This window comes from Myxocyprinus asiaticus, chromosome 15 (genome assembly GCF_019703515.2).
Source record: "Myxocyprinus asiaticus isolate MX2 ecotype Aquarium Trade chromosome 15, UBuf_Myxa_2, whole genome shotgun sequence".
Classification (NCBI taxonomy): Eukaryota; Metazoa; Chordata; class Actinopteri; order Cypriniformes; family Catostomidae; genus Myxocyprinus; species Myxocyprinus asiaticus.
Genome location: NC_059358.1, coordinates 46279724 through 46306091, shown reverse-complemented (window position 1 = coordinate 46306091; position 26368 = coordinate 46279724). Strand labels below are relative to the sequence as shown.

At 37.3% G+C, this 26368-nt stretch overlaps 1 protein-coding gene across 1 annotated transcript in view; it reads right to left on the bottom strand.

The window, feature by feature from the left end:
* LOC127452521 (glutamate receptor ionotropic, kainate 2) overlaps positions 1-26368 on the bottom strand; it is a 415871-nt gene that overhangs the window by 120576 nt on the left and 268927 nt on the right. The window contains exon 11 of the mRNA XM_051718020.1: positions 180-386. Within this exon, the coding sequence (XP_051573980.1) occupies positions 180-386 (207 nt within the window). The remainder of the gene's footprint in view (positions 1-179; positions 387-26368) is intronic.

The following is a 26368-nucleotide window of genomic DNA, read 5'->3' as shown; positions in this document are numbered from 1 at the left end:
TGTAAATGATAAGGGAACAGTTATTATATGAACAAAATTTTTAACTGAAGCATTTTTAAATTTGAAGTGTATAAATGTAAAAAATACAGTATATATATATATATATATATATATATATATATATATATATAATGACTGTTCTAATGATACGACAGATCAATCAAAGCAGGATGACTCACATGGTCCATCAGTTCTCGGACCATGCCGTTCCACTGGCCCGTGCTCTCCTCCTGTGCTCCATACTTCCCGTCTTCCACTAGTCGCACCTCATAGGTGAAGCCCAGAATGACAGCGAGCTCTCGCAGCAGATCGATGCAGTAGCCCTCGAAACGATCATTGCCGTACAGTGGCTTATCTGACTTCTTGAACATTACGTAGGGCTCTTCCTGTGGAGACAGAATACACGGCACTCTGATTGTTGCTGATGTTTGAGATAAGGGTTTCAGGGTGGACACACTCCCTGTGATATGTGCAGACACACTGAATGATAAGCCTTTCACACAGGAAGTGTAATGCAGCTCAGTGGCGACTCAGTCCACACCTATCATGTGAAGATGAGAAATGAGATTAAATGTTGTGATCTGGTTTGAGCAGGTGACAAAAGGAAGATCCGTCTTTTGCACTTTCTCTTTCTGCATGTCCTTCTATATTTCAGTGATAAATAAGCACAACATAAAACAAATAAAAAAATGGTTATGAGGGTTATGTTTTTTTTACAGGTATACAGCAATAGAGCTTAAAAAAAAAAAAAAAAAGAAAGAAAAGAAAATATGTTCTATGCAATTATATTAGATTCACTTTGTTTCCATGATCAGAATTGTTCAGGTGTAATATTTATTTATTATAATATTCACAGTATAATATTTGTACATGCTTACAATACCTATATTGCACGGCATTTGGAAACACCTATTAATGTTGAGGGATATGAGGCGATTCTCACAAAACCTGTCAAGAAAATGTCCTGGTTCTATTTGACTCCAAATTAAAAAGAAACAAACAAAAAATTTCATTTTGCATATAGAAAATGTAGTGGACATTTTTAGAGCCATTTAGGTGTGTCATGACAGTTGTGTAAATTTTATCCCGTTTTCATTACCCCAGTGAGAAAAAAAGATGGTCATAATTATATAAAGGGAAAACAATTTAAATAATAAAGTTTTATTTCATAGATGTTCTTCCATGGTACTGCCTTCCATTTTCACAGAACCCCCACCCATACACACACACACAAACAAATAAATAAATAAAATAAAAATCAATCATTGTACAACAGTATCTGTAATACTGTAATACAGAAAATAAAATACTGTGTTACGGTAATAGGAATCTTCATGTCCTGAAAATTGTCACAGTGTTAAAGATATAATAGTAATAATAATAATAATAATAATAATAATAATAATAATATATATTATATATGTATAAACTACATATATACCTATACTTAATGCAAAATTTCTAGCAGCAAATTGTGCTTAAAAAAAAAAAAGAAACTGTGCTTAAAATGACCTTTCCCTAAATATGCTTTAAAAGTGGCTATAAATTATATAAATACTGTATATGCAAAAAAAAGGCCAATCACAATGTAGTCTGTTGTCACTTCTATCAGTTCTATCAATGCAAGTCAGTGGGAGATTTTCATCCTTTAATTATACATATCTTAAAATACACTGGCGTCCAAAAGTTTGGAATAATGTACAGATTTTGCTGTTTCAGAAGAAATTGGTACTTTAATTCACCAAAGTGGCATTCAACTGATCACAAAGTGTAGTCAGGACATTACTGATGTAAAAAACATCACCATCACTATTTGAAAAAAGTCATTTTTGATCAAATTTAGACAGACCCCATTTCCAGCAGCCATCACTCCAACACCTTATCCTTGAGTAATCATACTAAATTGATCATTTGGTACTAGAAAATCACTTGTCATTATATCAAACACTGCTGAAAGCTATTTGGTTCGTTAAATGAAGCTTAACATTGTCTTTGTGTTTGTTTTTGAGTTGCCACAGTATGCAATAGACTGGCATGTCTTAAAGTAAAAAATGGCAAAAAAGGAACAGCTTTCTCTAGAAACTCGTCAGTCAATAATTGTTTTGAGGAATGAAGGCTATACAATGCTTGAAATTGCCAAAAAACTGAAGATTTCATACAAAGGTGTACACTACAGTCTTCAAAGACAAAGGACAACTGGCTCTAACAAGGACAGAAAGAGATGTGGAAGGCCAGATGTACAACTAAACAAGAGGATAAGTACATCAGAGTCTCTAGTTTGTGAAATAGACACCTCACATGTCCTCAGCTGACAGCTTCATTGAATTCTACCCGCTCAACACCAGTTTCATGTACAACAGTAAAGAGAAGACTCAGGGGTGCAGGCCTTATGGGAAGAATTACAAAGAAAAAGCCACTTTTGAAACAGAAAAAGAAAAAGAAAAGGTTAGAGTGGGCAAAGAAACACAGATATTTGACAACTGATAATTGGAAAAGAGTGTTATGGATCTTCACCCCATTGAGCTTTTGTGGGATCAGCTAGACTGTAAGGTGTATGAGAAGTGCCCGACAAGTGCTACAGGAAGCATGGGGTGAAATGTCACCTGAGTCTCTGGACAAACTGACAGCTAGAATGCCAATGATCTGCAAAGCTGTCATTGCTGCACATGGAGGATTTTTTGATGAGAACCCTTTGAAGTAGATTAAGAAGTTCTGAACAGTTTTTTCAAATTATAATAGTAAATTTTCACGTTATTAATGTCCTGACTATACATTGTGATCACTGAATGCCACTTTGGTGAATAAAAGTACCAATTTATTTCTATAACAGCAAAATCTGTACATTATTCCAAACTTTTGGCCGCCAGTGTGTATATACAACAGACCCTATCCAGAATGTTCAGGGAATATCAATACAATGATGTCTTGCAAGCACTTAAAACTGTGTTACTGTTTATTCATATAACTCAATTTTCACACAGCAGTGCTTGATTTGAAGGGAAAATGGAAGGACGTGCTCTTGAGTTCATTATAGATGGCTGTTTTTACAAAGATTTAATATACAGCCTTCAAAAACTTTAAGCAGCCCAACTCATTGCAGTGCCTCAATGTTAAAGGATTTTTTTAAATTATTATTATTTAAGACAAAATTCTCCACCCCAAAGTCAATAATTAAAGCAGTAAGCCACAAAAGTCAGTGCGTTACAGTGATTTTACCAAGGTTAAGGAGTGTTCTCTAACACACAACCCGAAAAGGAGTGTCTAAAACTCCCATAACCATGGTTAAATCAAAAACACACAGCCTCTCATGGCTTATTGCTTTTTCACAATATTAGAGTGATAAAAGACATCAATGCTCATGAAATAGTTAAATATATTAATGGTGATAATCACAATGCACAAAGATAACCACAAATATTTTGACCATTGTCTATTTAAATACTCGATTCTGAGTGGCTGGTATGCGTATGTTAAAACCATTTATTACATGGCTCTCTGGAATACTCGTTTCTGATTGGTCAATGGCGCCATCCAGCAGTCAGATATTGCTCTGTAACAACCGTACATCTGGGGATTTAGACGTATCAGACCACTCATCTGGGTTCTGTGAGCCATCTCTCCTGCTTCTCGGATCACTGTGCAATCTCTACAAGTAAGCTAATAAAATAATATAAACTCAAATCAATGTTTCATGTGCATTTATTTATTTATTTGGCAAGTAGTCTTGTAATAGGCTGAGTAATGAGTCAGACGGTCATTTTCACAAAATAAACACTAACAGAACACCAGCGCAAACCGGAGGTTAATTCCAGCTTTTCAGAAATGTATTTCGTCTCACATAATTACATAATTTCTGCGCAAATCAATGTTTCATGTCCATTTGTAATAGGCTAAATATTGAGGAGTCAGACAGTCATTTTTGCAAATTAAACACTAACAGAACTCTGACGCAAACCGAAGGTTAATTTTTTAACCAGTTTTTCAGAGATGTATTTCTTTTTAAATTACATAATTTCAATGCAAATCAATATTTTATGTCCATTTATTTATTTATTTGGTTAGTAGCCGTGTAATAAGTGGGATAGTGTACCGTCAGACAGTTGTTATAGCACAATAAACACGCTTTGCATCAGGGTCCTGATCACCCTATTGGAGTTTATTGTGCGATAACAACCGGCTGACAGTACATTATCCCTTACTTATTGCACAAGTAGTTCCAGTCAGTTTTAAACACTGTTCAATATGCTGTCCTCTGTAATGAGACACTACGTGAGTTTTATGCCTCTGTTCAAATGATTTATGGACGTAAATAATTTTTAGCAAGTCAGATGAGTCTTAGACATGGGATTAACCATCACAGAACACAACATCATCAAGTCATGCAATGCTGTCTTTAAATCAACTGTAGACTACATAATTTTTATTTTTTTTTTAAACAGGAAAGACACCAGTGTTCATCAGCCTCAAAAATTATAAACGCACCTGCACTTTCCCTTTACAACACCCATAAGGCTTGTAAGAAAAGTATGGTCTGACCATGGTTTGACTAACATTGCTGTGCTGCTCAGCATGTTCCATAAACACCCGCTAGAGGGCACTGCTCGCTCACACATCGCAGACTGACGCGGTAAATACAGACTTTTTTGCAGTTTAGTAATCATGTAAGGCCATTCTTAATGTTACCCCAAGTGTGGGGTAAAAGGCTCCCTCACCACCTTTTTTTAAAAAAAACTGAATTTTAAGCGAATCAACCTTACATTGTTATTTTTTTTTTCACACAAATTATGTTGCTCCATCCATTTTTTTTTTTTTTTTACCTTGATACATTTTGTGACCATGAAAAAAGGAAAAAGCGCAATTTTCTTAAGGGGTGCCTTTAGCCATGTTGTACCCTATAAGTGTGATAATCCACGGCTATAGGTATGTGTTAAACAACTTTATTGCACTCCACCACATGCCGGGTGGTTAATTACCTCCAAATTGTGCGTTAAAATCATTTTTACGCACACCTAGTCATGGATTTTCAAGAGTGTCCAGAAATGCTACTGCTTGACTGTTTGTGCAAAAGACAAAAATGTCAAGGCCAAGCTTTAAGTGAAGAACTGAAAGGGAACAAATCTTGATTTCTGAAACTTATAGTGCCAGTGGAGTTGCAGCAGAGACCGAGATATGCGATTCCCACCCCCACGCTGACTGCTGCATGCATATTCCAGCACAAATTAACCAATGAAAGGCAGCCTGCTCACAGTGGGAGAACAGCATATAAACAACAGTTCTTCTCCATGGATCTGTGTACTAAAGTATGTGTACTATTTGTACAATGTTATAACTATTTTTGAGCATTCTCCTTTTTTCATTTGTTCTCAAATTCTTCTGCATTTGACAAACAACAAATTAGCAAACAGTTTATCAGCTTCAAGATCTGTTCACATCAAGAACATTACCAAAAAATTAAACAAACCTCAGACAAAAGGTCTATTCACACATATAGTGAAGCAAAAAAAGTACTTTGGCTATTCACATGCTTTAATGCAAATCATCGACAATACAGAAATCACTAAAGCATGCATACAGTAAAAAAAAAAAGAAAAGTAAATTGTGCAACACTGTAAAAAAGAAATAGTTTGCTAGATAACCTAAAAAATGTGTTTCATGTGGTAAAATCTAAATTAACTCATTTTATTCAATTCAAATAAATTCAATTAACATAATTTTAAGAGTTATATTAAAAGGTTAGTCCCAGATGTGTCTGACTTTCCTTCATCAGCAGAACTGAAATGAAGATTTGATAAGCAGATTTCAGTTCAGTTTGTCCATGCAATGCATGTAAATGGGTGTCATCAGGCTGCTGGCTGTTTGACGGTCCAAAAAGACATATTTAGGCAGCATAAAGGTAATTCACACAACTCCAGTTGATCAGTTAATGTCTTCTGAAGTAAACTGATAGGTTGGTGTAAGAAACAAATCAATAATTAAAATGTTTTTAACTTCAAATCGTTGCTTCTGCCCAGCGCTATATTTCTGTTTGAAATGAACTAACTCTCGCGTGATGTTCGTTCCTCTGTTGTAAACAAAGCATGTGCATCTGACTTCTCACATGAATGCGCCATTGCGCTTACGTCACTGATGCGATGACTGCTGGCAGGAAGCGATTTTTAATATATACATTTTTATTTTATTTTTAAATAATAAAATTAATAAAGTTTTAATTAGCGATTTATTTTTTACACAAACCTATCGATTTGCTTCAGAAGACATTAATTGATCGACTGGAGATGTGTGGATTACATTTATATGCCTTTTGGACTGTCAAACAGCCAGCAGACTGATGGCACCCATTTACATGCATTGTATGGACAAACTGAGCTGAAATATGCTTATAAAAATGTTCACTTAGGTTCTACTGAAGTGGGAAAGTCATACACATCTGGGATGGCTTAACCCTTACCAGCCGGAGCGTTCAAATTTGGGAACAAATATTCCCATGGTTCCTGTCTCAGTATCTTCGCCGTCCAATCACCAATTTTATTTCTGAAAACTGCCAGATACTTATGACAATATAAGTTAAAAGCACATATGATTGGTTAAGGGTTTACTGGGCGTGAATAATAAATGTATCGTCACCAGTGTCATCCTCCATTTGCCTGAGCAGAGCCAGAGAGGATACGCCGGGAGATTACCTCCTGTGTTGGACTTGCTCCTTCAAATTGAAAACTGAGGTGATCTTTCGAGGTAAGACAAGTTATTTAACATGTGTTGTCAATATTGTCTATTGAAAATCAAAAGGTTTTAGTTACGAAGCATTTATTTGTAGGAGTAATGCTAGTTATTTCTGAAAAAAATTACATGACCGTCAGCGTTCATCGGACAGGCAGCTAGCCTCTATTTTTAAGCAAATTTCTGTGAAACTTGCTAAATAAACATTAGCGAACAATACTATGTACATTTTTAGCTAAATATCAATAACTTTTTTGGCCAATTTAGTCATTTGTGGAAGATAGTCAAACCTTTTTAGTTACGAAGCATTTATTTGTAGGAGTAGCGCTAGCTAGTTTTTTTCTGGAAAAATTGACGTGACTGTCATCGGCAGGCCTCTTTTTATATCAACCTTTTTTTTGGCAGTTTCTGTGAAACTTGTTAAATAAACATCTAGTTATCTAGCTTGTTGATTTTCCCATGTAATAAAAAAAAGGTAGATATCTTTCTATAATTCAGCAGATAGCCTTCCCCATCCATCACACAGACATGATATTAGATTGTGTGTAGTTTCCTGTTCACAAGGAAAGTGTGAGAGGGCTGTCTGCAGTTGGACATTCTGCTTAGTCTGCAAGCCTTTGGTGACTATTCAGTGTATGGATTTGTGAAGAACACACTGCTGGCTACTAATTGTGTACTTTTTTCTGTTGTAGAGATGGATAGAGACTATGGCTCCCTGCTTAGCACCCTCAAGAGGAGGAGGCAGCTGACTGCTGATGAGCTTAGGTTCATAGCATAGGAGGACATGGATCACGAGGGCATGAGCACACAGGAGGAAGATCTGCTGGACCAGGAACTACTGCAGGAAGACCTGGACCATGAGGAGATGGAGGATGAGATGGAACCCGATCCCCAACCAAGACCATCAACTGGGTATGTATGAATGTGAATGTATTGTTTGTTTTTATTTCTCATATGACTGATACTCCCAGTAACGCTAACACTGTTACTCTTATTATTTTGGGTATGGCTAGCCATTCTCACACAGGTCCCAAGTCAGCTAGAAAGCGTAAACACTTCCCTGACTCTGTTTCTTATCCCTCGTACGCTGACATCGATTCAAAGGCACCAAAACCTCTCCCATTTAAGCCTAGCCGTCCATTCGGTATTGACTTAGGTAGCATGCGTCAGGCTGTGCAGTCAACCTCCAATATGATGTTGCGAGAAATTGACTTTTTCATGCTGATTTTTACTCAGGCTGTAGTTGCCGAGATATGCAGCTTTACAAACCATCAGGGGTGGGAGCTCGTCTGAAACTATCCATCATATTCCAGCTACCAAGGTGCTTGGATGGAGGTGACCCCCAATGAATTTTACAAATTCTTGGGTTGCTCATTTACATGGGGTTTTCAATTCTCCCTGATTCCCATCGTCTTTGGGGAACCAAATCACTTCAGGGGATTTATGTCGTGTGACTGCTACAAGGCTCTTTTAGCAGCTCTACATGTTGTAGACCCTACCACAGAGGATAATCAGGATCACCTTAGGAAGTTGCGTTATCTTATGGACCACCTCAAACAAAAATGCCAGCAGCTCTTTCAGTCTAACCAAACTCTTGCAATAGATGAACGTACGTATGGTCAAGTCTAAAGCTCGGTCAGGATTTAAATAATACATGAAGGGCAAGCCTACTCGGTGGGGTTTTAAATTATGGGTAACTGCAACATCAGACTCGGGGTATACCTTCGACTTTAATGTTTACAAAGGTTGTCATGATGGGCGTGTCACTGACTTGGCCACCAAAGTAGTTGAATCATTACTGCAGCCATTCATAGACCAGGGCCACAATGTTTGGTTTGACAAATTTTACACATCCCCAGCTCTTATGTTTAAGTTGTTAGAAATGGGAACTAATGCCTGTGGGACATGCAGGGTGAATCGTAAACTGTTTCCTGTAGAATTTAAAGACATCAAAAGATGGGAACGCAAGACTGCTCGTGGGGATATGGGGTGGTGTAGGATTGAGGGGAATACACTTGTAATTCAGTGGAAGGACACGTGTGCAGTTACATGTCTCTCCAATTTCCACAATGCAAATGGCTCAACCGAAATTACTAGGTTTGTAAAAAATGATGGCGACTGGACAAAAGAAGTAGCCCACCAGCCCACTGTCATCAGCGGTTATAACAAAAGCATGTTTTTATTTCTCATGAATAAATAATGACCTTGATAGGTCAGACCAAATAATAAAATCTTACGAAGTCCTACAAAAAACTCAGAAGTGGTGGAAGACTCTTTTTTTCCACTTCATAGACATTGCCGTCATCAATAATTTCATATTGTTTAAGGAATGGCAACACATTCATGCAGTACCAGGGGATGAGTGTAGACCAGTGAACTTAACCCAGATAGATTTCAGAGAAAATCTGGCTTGTCAGCTGGGAGGTATCGATATTCACGCAAGTTTCCCTTTGCACGCACTCAAGCCTGTAGTCCCTCTTTAGTCATCATTCCACACAGCCCATGTCCCTAAATTTGAAGAGTCCTCTAAGAGATGTTGGCTATGCTATCGGAAAAGTAGGACTGAAAATAAAACTAAAGTAGCTTGTTGCATGCCGGAATGTAATGGCAAAAGACTTTGCTTGGTTCGCGATAGGAACTGTTTTCAGTCTTGGCACTCAGTTGAGTGTGACCAGTTTCACGAAGAGGCCTAGGCTGGGTTGTGTTTACTGGTGTTGTTATCCTCCCTCTCTCCTCTTTTCTCCCTCTCTTCTCTCCACATGTATTGCAATTGTTGAGTATTTATGAATTGATATATATTCTGTTCCTGCACTCTTTATTTTCACAAAAATTTATTTATATAGATAGTTCGAAAGTTTGATGTTGTATGTTTTGCTGTGTAATTTGTGTGTAATTCTAATGTTCAAATTAAATAAAGTGTGTATTTTATTGAACACATAAAATGTATATTTCAGTGTTTGTGTCCTTCAATTTCAGATGAAATCTCAATTTCTTATTACTGGTGCTCAAAAGAAGTATTTGAGGAGTGGTCATGTGAAATGTATCTTAACATTCTAAATGTTTGTTTTATTCTGTTTTCCTACTAATCACTAGAATGGTCATAACTTTTAAACAATAGATTATATTTCTAATCTGTCTGCTATTCTACATTGCCCACAAAATTATATATATTTCATACACTCTAAGTTTCCCTCTAGCTTGTAATTAAAATGGTTGATAATGCAGTTGTCTTATGAAGTATGGTGGCCAGAGATGATTTTTGTAAAAACTGCTGTGTGAAATCTTATTGATAAAGGATGATTAGCCTTAAATAATCATACATATATTTATATCATTTGAAAGCCCTAGTTCTTCTCTTCAATATGGTATATACAGTTCAGGTGTGTGATGTTATATGAATATGAATATGAATATCATATTCTGGCACAGAATGGAATTTCCGGAATTTTGGGCTCAGGCTTTAAAGGGTTAAAGGTAAGTAAATCATGTGAGGATTTTCATTTTTGGGTGAACTAACCCTTTAAGTAGAAATACATCTACAAAGTTATTTTTTTTTTTCAGTCTAGTTAGTTATAATATTAGTATAAATACATTCAGCAATTTCTTCTTATCTCTTCTGTTTACTCTGCTTATTTCTTATCATGATGATCTCCCTGCTGCCAAAAAAATAAAAAATAAAATAAATGTTTAAACCACCTTAAGCTGATCTCCCAGACTGGCCAAGCTGGTTAGGCTGGTCGGTTTTGATAGTTTTAGAGAGGTTTTAGGCAGGAAGTTAGGCTTCTAGACCAGCTGCCTGAGCAACTAAATCAGCTGCACACCAGCTTGACCAAGCAGGGAGACAAGTTAACCTGGCTTAAACAAGCTAAGACCAGCAAACTACCTTAGACTGGTTCAAGATGTTTGTAGCAGGGCTTTCCTTACACTCCACTGAACACCTGCCAATTCATCTTAATTGTGAAAACATGACCCAAAAATCTTATATCTTGTTGGTTTTTCACTGAGCAAAGGAAAAAGAATTGACCTTTAGAAGGAAAAAAAGATAATCATGCTTCTTGTTGGTATGAACAGTTACTCAGGAATGCGTTTTGATTTAAAGCCTCGTTCATGTTGAACATTGATAAATTAGCATGAAAAAGCATTTCCGGGGGCCTGGGTAGCTCACTGAGTAAAGACGCTGACTACTACCCCTGGAGTCACAAGTTTGAATCCAGGGCGTGCTGAGTGACTCCAGCCAGGTCTCCTAAGCAACCAAATTGTCCCGGTTGCTAGGGAGGGTAGAGTCACATGGGGTAACCTCCTCGTGGTCGCTATTACGTGGTTCTCGCTCTCGGTGGGACGCATGGTGAGTTGTGCGTGGATGCCGTGGAGAATAGCGTGAAGCCTCCACATGTGCTATGTCTCCGTGGTAACACCCTCAAAAAGCCATGTGATAAGATGCATGGACTGACGGTCTCAGACACAGAGGCAACTGAGATTCGTCCTCCAACACCCCAATTGAGGAGTCACTACACCACCACGAGGACTTAGAGCGCATTGGGAATTGGGCATTCCAAATTGGGGAGAAAAGGAAAGAAAAAGCATTTCCATTTTAATTTCAATGGCAAGGAAAAGTATGTGTATGTGGATTTAATAACTGGCCAATCCTCCTATGGCAGCAATAACCTCAACCAAGTGTTTCAGTTGCTGCGGATTAGACCTGCACATCGTTCAGAAGAAATTTTGGACCATTCTTCTTTACAGAACTGCTTCAGCTCAGCCATATTCTTAGGATGTCTGGTGTGAACGGCTCTCGAGGTCATTCCACAGCATCTCTATTTTGTTAAGGTCTGGGCTATGACTGGGCAACTTCAAAAGTTGGATTTTCTTTTTTTCAGGCCTGCAGCAATGTTTTTGTTGGAAAGTAGCGGCTTCCTTCGTGGTGTCCTGCCACTGACACCATGCCTGTTTAATGTTTTCCATATAGTAGACTCATGAACAGAGATGTTAACCAGTTCCAATGATTCATTCAAGTCTTTAGCTGTCACTCTAAGGTTCTTTTTACCTCATTGAGCACCCTTTGAGTCATCTTGACTGGACAGCCACTTCTATAGAGAGTAGCCACAGTACAATTTATAGACAATTTGTCTGGGGACAGATGAATATCTAAACTCTTCGAGATAACTTTGTAACCCTTTCCAGCTTTATGCAAAGCAAAATTTCTTCTGAGATCCCTTTTTTGCAAGACATGATCCATGTCAGCAGATGCTTCTTGTGAATAGCAAACTCAAAATGTTTGAGTGCTTTTTATAAGTCAAAGAAGCTCTAACCCACATCTCCAATCTCGTTTTATTAATTGGATGCCAGGTTTGCTAACTCCTGACTCTGGTTAGCGTTTGCTGACATCATTAGCCTAGGGGTTCACATACTTTTTACACCTACACTATGAATGTTTGAATGATGTATTCAATATGTATAAGAACAACACATTGATTTGTGTTATTAGATAAAACAGATTGTGTTTGCTCATTATTGTAACTCAGATGAAGATCAAACCAGATTTTAAGACACATTTATACATAAATGCATTTCCAAATGGTTCACATACTTTTTCTTGCCACTCTATTTATTAAACCTAAACCTAACCGACAGTGTCAGAAAAGCAAATGTGAGGTGAAAAACGCAACTGCTGAAGCAACTACGTCATTCCATGGTGCTTCTATGAAATGATCAAGATGGTGCCGCAGATGGCCATCTTGGTGTGGAGCTCTCCAATTCTTTTGTTGTTTTTGTTTGTCCTGTGTTTAGTAATTTTTTTCCAATCAGTTTTACCAGGGACGAACTGCTGAACATTTGGCAGTACATCCAATCTTTTCCTGGTTTTGGACTATTCTGACGTTTTGCTGGACATTTTAGTCGGAGGCACAGCTGTGTTGTTAAAGTGCGCTATGAGACGCAAGCGAGGGAAGCGAGCTGGTCAAGCTCCGACAGCGCAGCTTTCGAACAGCGCTGCTTAGTATTCATCAAGCACATCTCCACTCACTTCCTAACAAAAGGGACAAACTACATCTCCTCACCCATAAACACAAGAACATTTCAAACTATACTGTCTTGTGCTTTACGGAAACCTGGCTGAGTGAAGCCATTCTGGACAGCGCATTACCTCTGTAGGGCTTCCAGCTTTTCAGAGCGGATTGCATTGCATAGTTAACGGGGAAAACGAGAGCCAGTGGAACATGCTTTTACAACAATTAAAGTTGGCGTACAGATGTAACAACGTTAAAGAAGATTTGCTGTCCTAATTTGGAAGCGCTTGTAAGCCTTTTTACTCGGCGTGGAAGTTTTCCTCGTTTATTCTGGTGAGTGTGCACATCCCGTCACAAGTGTGCGTGAACGCAGTGCTGCAACAGCTGGCTGATCAGATCACAGACACGGAGCAACAATACCCGGACTCATTATTATTCTCTGCGATTTTAACAATGCCAACCTCACCAGTGAACAGCCAAAATACAGACAGCACATTACATGCCCCACCAGAGACAGACGTACTGTATACTGGATCACTGCTATAAAACATTAAATGATGCATATCGCTCTGTCCCTAGAGCAGCTTTGGTACTCTCTGATCACTGTCTTGTTCATCTTCTTCCAACCTACAGCCAAAAACTAAAATCAGCTAAACCTGTAGTAAAGATTGTAAAAAGATGGACCAATGAAGCACAGCTGGAACTACAAGCCTGCTTTGACTGGAGTTTTTTTTTTTTTTTTTGAAGTTACAGACACAAATATGGACGAGGTCACAGATACTGTAACATCATATATCAGTTTCTGTGAGGATATGTGCATTCCTACTAGGACTTATTTAACATTCAACAATTACAAACCATGGTTTACAGCAAAACTCAGACAGCTTCATCATGCCAAAGAGAATGCTTATAGAAGTGGGGATACAATCTTGTATAATCAGGCCAAAAACACACTAAGGAAACTAAAGTGTCTAAAAGAAGCGACTCTGAGAAGCTGAAAAACTAGTTTTCAGCTAATGACCCTGCATCAGTGTGGAGAGGCCTGAAAGACATTACTAATTTCAAGACACCATGCCCCAACACTATAGGGAATCAACAGCTGGCTGACGACCTGAATGTGTTTTACTGTAGATTTGAAAAGTCCAGTCTTACACCCCACACCCGCTCTGAACTTCACTTCACACAAACACCAACACCTCCTGCAACCACCCTCCTTCAATTTGCTTATAGAGCAAACAGATCTGTGGATGATGCAGTCAACATGGGATTGCATCATATCCTGCCATATCTGGACAGACCAGGGACATATGCAAGGATCCTTTTTGTGGACTTCAGTTCAGCTTTCAACACCATCATCCCAGCTCTCCTATGGAGTAAATTAACCCAGCTCTCTGTTCCCATGTCTATCTGTCAGTGGATCACCAGCTTTCTGACAGACAGGCAGCAGCTAGTGAGACTGGGGAAATTCCCTTCCAGCACATGTACAGTCAGCACTGGTGCCCCCAGGGATGTGTGCTCTCCCCACTACTCTTCTCACTGTATACCAATGACTATACCGCCAAGGACCCCTCTGTTAAGCTCCTGATGTTGCAGACGACACTACTGTCATCAGCCTCATCCAAGATGATGATGAGTCTGCATACAGAAAGGAGGTTGAACAGCAAGCTCACTGGTGCAGTCATAACAACCTGGAGCTCAACACGCTCAAAACAGTGGAGATGATTGTGGATTTTAGGAGGAACACCCCAACATTGACCCCACTCACTGTTCTAAACTGCACTGTAGTCATTCAGGTTCCTGGGCACTACCATCTCACAGGACCTGAAGTGGGAGACCCACACTGACTCCATTGTGAAAAAGGCCAAGCAGAGGTTGTACTTCCTTTGCCAGTTGAGGAAGTTCAACCTGACACAGGTGCGGCTAATCCAGTTCTACTCAGCAGTCATTGAGTCTGTCCTCTGCACTTCAATAACTGTCTGGTTTGGTTCAGCTATGAAATCGGACAAAAGAAGACTGCAAAGGGCAGTTTGGACTGCTGAGCAGAATATTAGTTTCCCCCTGAGCACCAGAACCGTCAGGCACAAGAACAGTTCTTTCCCTGAGGCTATCCATCTCACGAACAGTTAAAACTGCCCCATTGTGCAATAATTACATGCAATACACAGCTTAGTCAATTATATTTATTTCACATATCCTACCTCTTCTGCATTACACTCCCTTGCACTGTTTATAACAGATTTATATTTGTACATATATATATATATATATATATATATATAAGGATGGGGAGTTATGATTTATGTGAGAAACACTATCTGTTGTAATGAGATTCTAGGGCAAAATCCTACTGATCTAGAATGTATAGGTTTAAACATGATTTTATCACCTCAGATGTCCTTTACACTTATAGTGATTTATCGACCACCTGCTTTAAATAATAGTTTTTATGGTGAATTTAAGAAGGTATTATGTCAGTGTGATTTTAAGAAAGAAGTTATTGTTATGGGTGATTTTAATTTAAATTGGGCAGACAAATCTTTGAAGAAGAAGCTTAAGCAAATCGCTGATGGTGTTAATTTGGTCCAACTGATCAAAGTTCCAACACGAATAACAAATAGCACTAGTTCTCAGATTGACCTAATATTTAGTAATAGACCGAAGAGAATTATAAAGTTATATAATACGATAATGGGTTTGTCAGACCATAATATGGTGCTTATATTTAGAAAATTAACTAGCAAGCGATTTAATACACATGCCAGTAATAAGGAATTCTTTGGTATTCCAAAAAAAAAAAGCAAGACGGTTTTAAAGTAGCAATAAAAAATACTAATTGGGAAGATTTATTATCTAATACAGATTTAGAAATAGCTAGTCAAACCTTTACAGAAAAGTTACAATCTACAATTAGTGATTTTTCAATGAAGATGAAATGTAATTACAAGAAACAATCCCTCACCTGGGTGAATGATAATATTAAAAAATTAATGAAGGAACGGGATAATGCTTTAAAATTAGCAACAAGATCAAAGATGGTCCATGATAAAATACATTTGTTATGTTAAGAAATAAGGTAGTAAGAGGGTTAAGGAAAGCAAAGACAGATTTTTTTATCACAATTATTGAAAACGCTCATGGTAACTCAAAAACTATATGGAGACAGATTAAAAAACTAACTGGTCAAAGTAATGTTAAAAAAAGGCCAGTTGAATTAAAAATTAATGATACAATTTTACAGAGCCCGACTGATGTGGCACAGGCCCTTAATCACTATTTTATTGAGTCAGTGGATAAAATAGCTCAAAGTTTCACAGCACAACCTTATTTACAAACAATTAATGCTAGTGAGACAGCTTTGATATTAAGACCAGTAACTAAGTTAGAGGTTGAAAGAGTAGTCATGTCTCTTAAGTCCTCAAGGGCTAAGGATATTTATGGTATGGACACATTTTTACTGAAACAAATTAGTTTTTCAATAGTTAATCCTCTAACACACATCATTAATGTTTCATTAGATCAAGGGATATTCCCTAATTCTTGGAAGCCAGCAGTTGTGGCTCCTATATTTAAGGGTAGCGACCCTCGTTTAACTTGTAATTATAGGCCCATTAGTGTCCTACCTACAAAATCAAAGGTTTTTGACTGGTGGCCAAACAAATTATTGATCATCTTAATAATAGTTCTTTCCAATTACATCTGATGCAATTTGGTTTTAGGGTAAATCATTCAACAGAAACTGCTACATGTTACTTTATAGAAAAGGTGAAGGCATTAATGGATAAAGGTGGAGTGGTAGGGGCTGTATTTCTTGATTTACAGAAAGCTTTTGATACTGTAAACCATAATAACCTTTTGAATAAATTACAAAATTTTAATTTTTCGATAGATTTTGTAAATTTAATCAAATCTTACCTCTCTTCCCGTTCTCAATTAGTAAAAATTATGTCTATCAACTGGTGTTCCACAAGGGTCTATACTGGGCCCAGTTCTCTTTAGCATGTGTAGGGCTTTACTCGTTGTTTAGATCAGTGTTACTATCAGAAATAATTATTTCTTTAGTTATTAATTAATATTTAAATTAATTAATTGAACCTAACTCATTAAAACCTCATATGGGACTCCAGTAAATGTAGTGTGCTACGTTTAGGAGCAAGTTTGGTTATTAGCAATAATTAATAATTATCAAAGATAATTATTAATTATTAAAATCAATAGAACATTGATGAGAATCAATGTTAGCTTTTTTAATCCTTTAAATCAACAATTATCAAAGATAATCGTTAATTGTTAACATCGATGAAACATTAATTAAAATTAACACTAGCTTATTGATCATTCAAATTCAACAGTCATCAAAGATTATTATCAATGATCAAAAATCAATAGATTAACATTGACGGGGCACCACCCTGGAATCAGGGACTAATAACCAAATAGTAAAACAGTCTCAATATTAGATTGTTTTCTTAGGAAAATCGACATCCGAAGAATATCGATCTTCAGGAAAAAAAAAACAATGAATGAAGGTTTGAATCCGAGCACTGACATCCTGTCAGCATGACACAGGCGTATGCAAAACAAACCAAAACACTTCTCTTTGTAATATAAACAAAGTTTATTTATGCAGTAATATCAATTAATAATTAATATAATGCAGTCAATAAACTTCCGACTTACAACTACAAACTAAACAGTGATATGATTAGATATGGAAATAAAATAATCCTATAACACATAAGGTGTGTGTGTGACAGTGTGTGTGTGTGTGTGTGTGTGTGTAAGGAGGGACGCGCACAAAATGGCTGATGTGACTCTCGTGGAGAGTATGTCACTTGAGACTTCCGACCAGGGAATATGACCGCGAATGGGGGCGGAGATGGTGTCTACCAGTTACCGCGTTTATCCGCTTGTACGATAGTTTAGGGACAAAGCTGGGCTTTAGCATTTAAGCTATCTACGAGCCAAAAATGTGTGTCAGAATGTTTGTGAGGGGTCGCGTGCGTGTATGTGTACGTGTGTGGTTAGTACGAGAGAGAGAAGTAACGGCCCTAAAGCCGATTTTGCGATCGTGGGAGAGAAAGCAGCTGTTAGTTCATCGCTCAGAGACGTGGTGGATGGCTCGTAAACAGTCCCGTGTTATTTGACTCTTTAATGGATGAACTCAGTTTCTGTCTCACCCGCGATGGTGAAATTGCACAACAATCCAATTTGGTTGGACCACAATACAGCAAAACAAATTTGTGATAATTAATACCCTGAGTATTAATAATGAGCGGACATGGCGCTGTAAACTGTACAAGCAAAAACCTTGAAACACAAGAATAACACACTATAATATTCTATCTCTGCCCAGACGTATACCTCTTACTTGAATCGCATGAGGACACAGGTAGAATGTGTTTTCCTCCGTCCTTTAACTCTGACCCTGTTCCTTGAGGCTCAGGTGATGACGGGAGGCCGTTTCCTCGCTCTGTCGGCGGGCGGTACGGCTGTTGATTCTCGGCGGGCTGGCGGAGAACTCAGAAATGTCGACTTGATTGAAGATGGAAGAGAAATCTTTAATCTCTTCACTTCTGCAGGCAAACGGATGAAGATGCGAATTGCTCGGCGGTCTCCTTCGGATCCGTTAGAGTGTTCGGTTAAACACAGAGTAATCTCAACTCGCCCAGTGAGATGGAGATTGTATGGCTACAGTTTCAAGTTGGACGTTACTTCCTTGTGCCACAAGGTTGCACATGAGAGCAGCGTTGAACTGCGTCCACACACTGCAAGCAAAGTTGCTGGAAGCAAATCCCAAAAGCATTTCAGAGGTATTTCAACTCCTGATGATGTCATGGTTTGAGGTGCGTTCTGTTGTGTGCCTCATCCAAGAGGAGTTGAGAGTTCGATCCTTTAGTGAGCAAGGCTTCATGGGATTTGTAGTCTGTTTTGGACTCCCTTTGTTTGATTTTGGCGCAATTTTTATCAGTAAGATTTACAACTTGGAATGTGGGGGCTTGAGTTAGGTTTTTACGACTGTGTTAGGCCTGCCTTTGTCTTCTATCTGAATACATGAGGCCCAACACATGTATATTAATGATTTACCCATGGTGTGTCAACAATGTAATATTCTAATGTACGCTGACGATACAGTAATTTTCACACATGGTAAAAGTGCAGAAGAGGTTGCAAATAAGTTGACAGATGTTATGGCAGAAGTTACATCCTTGCTCAGTCAGTGTTATTTGAAATTAAATGTGTCAAAAACAGTCTGTATGTTCTTTTCTAAAGGACATAGTGTTGATATAAAGCAGGAAATGTTTATTTCGGGAGAGAAATTACAAGTTGTTTCAGAATGTAAATACCTAGGGGTTCATCTGGACTCCTGTCTTGGTTTTAAAACCCACATAAAAAAGGTTTGTAAAAAGGTCAAATTTAACTTGGTTAATTTAAGGTTTATTAGAATTTTTTTATCAAATGAGGCTGCAAAGATATATTTTCACTCCATGATACTTTCTCATATCACATATTGTCTGACAAGCTGGTCTAATACACATTTCATAGTTCTAAAACCATTGGAATTATTATACAAACAAGCACTTAAAATTTTAGATAAAAAACAATTTAGTTTTCACCATTGTCACATTTTAAATAAGTATAACTTGCTTAGCTGGGAAAACCTTATTAAGTTTAAAAATGTTTGTTTAGTTCATAAGATTATGTATGGTTCAGCTCCTCCTCCTCTGGCTGATTTTATTCATTATAAATCTATTGAAAACAGAGTAACTAGAGGTGCAGCTAGAGCAGACTACATAATTCCACGTAGGAAAACTTCATTTGGTCAAGCTGTTTTTTCATTCAGAGTATCACATCAGTGGAATTCCATACCACAATCAATTAGAGAATGCACATTGTTTAACTCATTTAAGTATAATTTTATGAAATGGCTTCTTCATAATCAACAATGTGAACATTAATGTTGCTCCCTCTATTATTACTATTAATAATTTTATTATTAGTAGTAGTATTTAACCCATAACAATACCTTGTCTTTTTTCTCTCTCTTTATATATATATATATATATATATATATATATATATATATATATATATATATATATATATATATATATATTGTCTTTTTGTATAATATGTTTAATTGTATTTTACAGAGTTGTTTACAAGTTCTGGTTCTATTATTGTTGTTATTGTTTTTCTCTCTTGTTTCCTTTCTTTTCTCTAGTTTTAGGCCTAATAACATCTGGCAAAGGAACTACCAATGAAACCTAGCCTTTGGGCTAATTTGGGTACATTTACATTCATGAATGTTGATTAATGTACACTGTCCCTTCTTGAAAAAAAAAAAAAAAAAAAAAAAAAAAACATATATATATATATATATATATATATATATATATATATATATATATATATATTAGTCTTATTGTGTATTTCTCTATGTACTTATATTTTCTATTGGCTTTTCATTTTTATTTATTATTATTATCTCTGTCTGGTAGCTGTATTGTTTGTGCACTGGAAGCTTCTATCACCAAGAAAAATTCCTTGTATGTGTAAGCATACTTGGCAATAAAGCTCATTCTGATTCTTCTGATTCTTTCAGCTCACATGTTGACACGTGTGCTCTTCAGGATTCGTACCCCACTTCTTTGCATCACAAGTGCAACACTTCATCAGTTGAGCTATCGCGCAATTTGATAGCACTTGAACAACCTTGTAAATGTAACTGGTTATGTAATGCAAATGTTAAAATGTATCGTCTTAAAAGTTACGTGCTATAGTAAAAGTGTTTATATGTCATACAATAGCATTGTGTGAGGATCAGAGTGAAAAGTAAGTGTTCACGAACTGATAATCTGTAGTTTTACTCGTGATTTGTAAGAAAGTGAATAAAAGTCATTGTTGTAGCACCTCTAGTGCTCATTTCACCAAGAAAACTACAGTGATACTTACAACGAAACTTAAAAATCACTTTGCAAAAATGTAGGTAAAGTACCGTGCTATCATTTCAGTTTAGTCATGAATTCTATTACATTAAATTCAGACCTGCTCTGTTGCTTTGGTATTTAAGGACTTGCAGAGAGCTCAAATCAAAGTAAAACCAATAAGAGTGTTTATTTGAAAGCTCTGAAATGCCAGCAGACCGACATAGCACCTGTGTTGCTTTCAGCACAGTCAGAGCTACCATTAATTTATAAACATTAACCGCTCGCTCCTTCAGGTTTCTAGTCTTCAGATCTTATTTTCACTGGCTGGAAGCTAAAAAAAAAACTTGCAAGTTTGCTGTGCCTATACGGCCTGTTTGTCCTTGTGTGTATTTCCATGGAAACACAGCTAGTTGGAGAGGCCTTTCACAGTCTGTCTGAGCTTTTTAAACAGGCGTAGCACTATGACTTATCCTTGAATCTGAATGCTCACTGAGTGCCGCTGCTCTCGTTTGTTTGGGAATGGTTTCACATTCAACTGGGATTCATTTAGTGAGCTGCACTCAAACATCTGTGAGGTGTACCAGTCTGCACAGCCTGATGAACAATAGGCGACAGTGGTGTACTGCAAATCTTGCACCAAGAAGGGTGACATTTTTAGTTCATATGAGTTTGAGTAGTTAAAATGTTCTTCTAACTATTTTTGATTAGACATAGTATGAACGTTTTAGTATCTTCATTTTGACTTTATATTACATGTTTCCTTACAACTAAAATGTTTTTGTGTGATGACAGAAAAAGTAAACCTGAAAGCATGTCAGTGAATGTGTGCGTGTGTGTGTAGCTAGTTAGTGTGTGAAGTTTATGCCAAAGAGAAATGCAGCACATTTAAGGTCAGACTGCTTCAGTGGCTGATGAGTAGGACAGCTACTCACAACTCTGAAAAAGATGCATCTTAATATCTGAAAATACTTTGGCATGCTTTGAAGTACTTGTGAAACGTTTTTGTGGAAAAATAGCAAGAGATACATTACGTTTTCAGAAGTGCCAGAGGTCTCTGATTAATGTTGCTGGAAAAATTGCTATTCGTGCGTTACAAAATGCCCTTTATCAACAATATGAATTCGGAAATGCAGTCCTAACCTCAAAAAGCTTGAGTGCTTTCAAAAGTTTGTACAAAATATCTATTTCATATGGAATTAATTCTGGGGAGTATCTCAGAAAGCCTGTCATGAATAATTCTGGGTCATATTTCATTCCAAAATCAGACAACAAATCAGCCTGGTCTCATGACATTTACATGAGCATTGCAACGTTTTGCGAAACTGAAATTATGAGCTTCATTACATGTTTGGCTGCAGTTTTAAAGTGAAATGTCCAGCGGGGGGCACCAAAATCCAGCTAAATTAAGTTGTAATCATACAAGGTTTTTAAGGTGAATTTTAGATGGAGGTTTTAATAAGTAAAGATTACCTCCCTAAACCTAACCAATAGTGTCCGAAAAGACAAATGAGAGTTTAACAAAACAGACATCCTTACCCTTGACCAACATCTAACCCTAACCAATATTGTTTTAAAATAAAAATTTGAGAAAAAAAAGAGAGAAAACACACATTGTCTGAAGCATCCAAGTCATTTTGTGTCGCTTCTATGTAACTTTCACTTTCGTACATCTTTGACTAGACTCAAACCATGACTGTCAAGATCAAAGCCTAACGCTCTATCAGGTGAGCTACCAAGCAAGCTGAAAACATTGGAATAAATGTGTATATGTAGGTGGGTCTGTAATACAAGTGTTAAAATTGTTCATTTTTCCAAATCATGCATTAAAGTAAAAGTGCTTTGATATCATAACACAGCGGGGGGTGAGTAATAGAGTGAAAAATACATTTTTATAAAATCAAAATGAGCAGTTGTACTTGTGATTTGTGTGACAATGATTAATGTAGAAAGTGCTGTAGTATAAGTGCTAAGTGCTTTGCTATACTGAAAGCACTACAACTAAACATATGATGTTTTACCTTGTGAATTTAATTGTTTTTTTGTTTTTTTAAATGTACAGTCATTTCAAATCAGATGATTGCAACACACCAGAGCATGTGAGCAAAGCGGAGTGGTGTGACACTCTGCTAACTATCCCGCTCCATGCACTTGCACTCCGCTCAGCCGCTCACGGACCAAGCGGATGCTCTGCTCAAGTACCACTCACGCTCACCGGTAAAAAAGCGTTTGCTCAAATCCTGCTCCGACATTAAATTTCTCTGTAGTATACTTGGTTCCAAACATGCACACAGGGGGTAGCTACACTGGTCCAAGCAACTGCCCCTTTGCCCACATGGGCTGAGGTGCCCCTCTGGGTGAAATATAGACTATAGGCCGACATTTATTAAATTATCAAATGATTAGTAACGTACACATCTGAAATTATGTGATTGTATTGTTGTGTTTTTGTATATAAAATCTCGCTGTTTATTTTGGACTGGTTTACAACTGCTGTTAGATAATCGGGTCAACCAGAACTTCCTTATCATTTGTAATCAGTCAAATATTTCTCTGTTAGCACATATGTCATTAAACATCTTCAAATAATGCCTTAAAAAAATTCAGTTCTTTATTTACTTTAAACAAGTCATCAAACACACCTCTACAAGTGATAAAACATATGTGCGTTGGCACAGAAACAAATTTCCGCTTTTCAGTTTGAACTGGACCTCAGTGATACAACCGACACAGAAAACCACCATCTTTTCAACTTTAAAGTTTGTTCGAGTCCTTTATGGCAATAATGAAAACATGGACTGATACCAGGAAAAATATTGCAGGTAAAAGTGAAATTCATAATTGTTTTTCAGTTGTCTCCACGGAATGATTATACTGTAGATTTGATACATTAATAGGTTTCTGATTTAATGCTATCAGACTTTGGGTCTGTAAATTAAAATGACCAATTTATCATCCTAATTTTGTGTTCAGTTTTAAAGGGTGTATTAATGTTGGGCCTCATGTATTCAGATAGAAGACAAAGGCAGGCCTAACACAGTCGTAAAACCTAACTCAGGCCCACATACCAAGTCATAAATCTTACTGATTAAAAACCACGCCAAAATCAAACAAAGGGAGTCCAAAACAGACTACAAATCCCATGAAGCCTTGCTCACTAAAGGATCGAACTCTCAACTCCTATTGGATGAGGCACACAACAGAACATCCCTCAACCATGATGTCATCGGGAGTAGAAATATCTCTGAGATGCTTCCGGGATTTGCTTCCAGCAACTTTGCTCGCCATGTGTAGACACAGCTCATCACTGCTCTCAGGTGTAGCCTCGTGGTACAAGGAAGTAACGTCTGACTTGAAACTGTGGCCATACAATCTCCGTCTCGCTGGACAAATTGAGATTACTCTGTGTTCCACCGAACACTCTAACGAATCCGAAGGAGACCGCCGAGCAATCCACATCTTCATCCGTTTGCCTGCAGAAGTGAAGAGAGAAAAAATTTCTCTTCCATCTTCAATCAAGTTGATGTCGCTGGTTTCTCCGCCAGCCCGCTGAGAATCAGCAGCCGTACCGCCCGCCAACAGAGCGAGGAAACGGCCTCCCATCATCACCCGAGCCTCGAGGAACTGAGTCGGAGTTAAAGGATGGATGAACACACATTCGTCTGCGTCCTCATACGATTCAAGTTAGAGGTTTACATCTGGGCAGGGATAGAATATTATAGTGTGTTATTCTTGTGTATCAAGGTTATTGCTTGTACAGTTTTCGGACCACCGTGTCCGCTCATTGCGATTACTACTCAAGGTATTAATTATCACGAATGAGATTTGCTGTGTTGTAGTCCAACCACGTTGGACTGTTGTGCATTTCCACCACCGCGGGTGAGACCGGCACACTGAGTTTATCCATTAAAGAATCAAAGACCATGGGACGGTTTACAAGCCGTCCACCACGCCTCTGAGTGATAAACTAACAGCTGCTTTCTCTCCCATGATCGCGAAACCGGCTTTGGGGCAATCACTTTATTCTCTCTCTCTCTTGTACTAACCATACACACACACACGACCCCTCACAAACATTCTCACACACATTTTTGGCTAGTAGATAGCTTCGTGATAAAGCTCAGCTTTGTCCTTAAGCTATCGTACAAGCGGATACACGTGGTAACTGGTAGACGCCATTGACTGGTTTCTCTCCGCCCACATTCGCGGCCATATTCTCTGGCCGGAAGTCTCGCGTGACATACTCTCCACGAGAGTCATAGCCGCCATTTTGTGCACGTCCCTCCTTACACACACACACACACTCTCTCTCTCTCACACACACACCCTCATGTGTTATAGGATTACTTTGGTTTCCATATCTAATCATATCACTGTTTAGTTTGTAGTTGTAAGTCGGAAGTTAATTGACTGCATTGTATTATAATTATTAATTGACATTACTGCATAAATAAACTTTGTTATATTTCAAAGAGAAGTGTTTTGGTTTGTTTTGCATACACCTGTGTCACATGCTGATGGGATGTCAGTGCTCGGATTCAAGCCTTCATTCATTGTTTTTTTTTTTTCTAAGAAAACAATGTAATATTGAGACTGTTATACTATCTGGTTATTAGTCCCTGATTCCAGGGTGGTGCCCCGTCAATATTAATCCTTATTAATATTCTATTGATTTTTGATAATTGATAATTATTTTTGATGATTGTTGAATTTGAAGGATCAATAAGCTAGTGTTAATTTTAATTAATGTTTCATCGATGTTAATGATTAGTGATTATCTTTGATAATTGTTGATTTAAAGGATTAAAAAAAGCTAACATTGATTCTCATCAATGTTCTATTGATTTTAATAATTAATAATTATCTTTGATAATTATTAATTATTGCTAATAACCAAACCTGCTCCTAAACGTAGCGCACTACATTTACTGGAGCCCCATATGAGGTTTTAATGAGTTAGATTCAATTAATTAATTTAAATATAAATTAATAACTAAATAAATAATTACCAATTATTTCTGATAGTATCACTGATCTAAACAACCAGTAAAGCCCTACATTAAGTCTCCTTTTTTGTGTTGTGGCTTTATTAATATTCCCTACAATTTTATATGTACAAATCATATGCAATCTAAAGGACTGTGGTTATTTATATAATAATTATTATATTAGTAGATACCTTGTGCCCCCTTTGCTTTTCCTTGATATTTTTAAAGCATTATAAAGTGAATCTGGACTTTGTATGCATCAAACAATCATCTCTTGTGCATGCACTCTTTATATGTACAGCAAGGTTTAACCATGGATTTAACAAATAAAAAATATTTGTCCTGCATAAAGTGAGATTTTGTCCAATATATACACATCATTTTAACATACACGGTCAAAAGTTTTGAAACTCTCATTCTTTATTATAATTTTTTTTCCTTCACATTTTAGAATAATAGTAAAGTCATCAAAACTATGGAATAACATAAATGGAACTATGGGAATTATGTTGTGACTAAACAAAATCGCAAATAAATCAAAACTGTTATATTTTAGCATCTTCAAAGTAGTCACCCTTTGCCTAGAATTTGCAGACATGTACTCTTGACATTTTCTCAACCAACTTCTTGAGGTATCACCCTGGGATGCTTTTTAAACAGTATTGAAAGAGTTCCCATCTATGTTGAGCACTTATTAGCTGCTTTTCTTTATTATTTGGTCCAAGTCATCAAT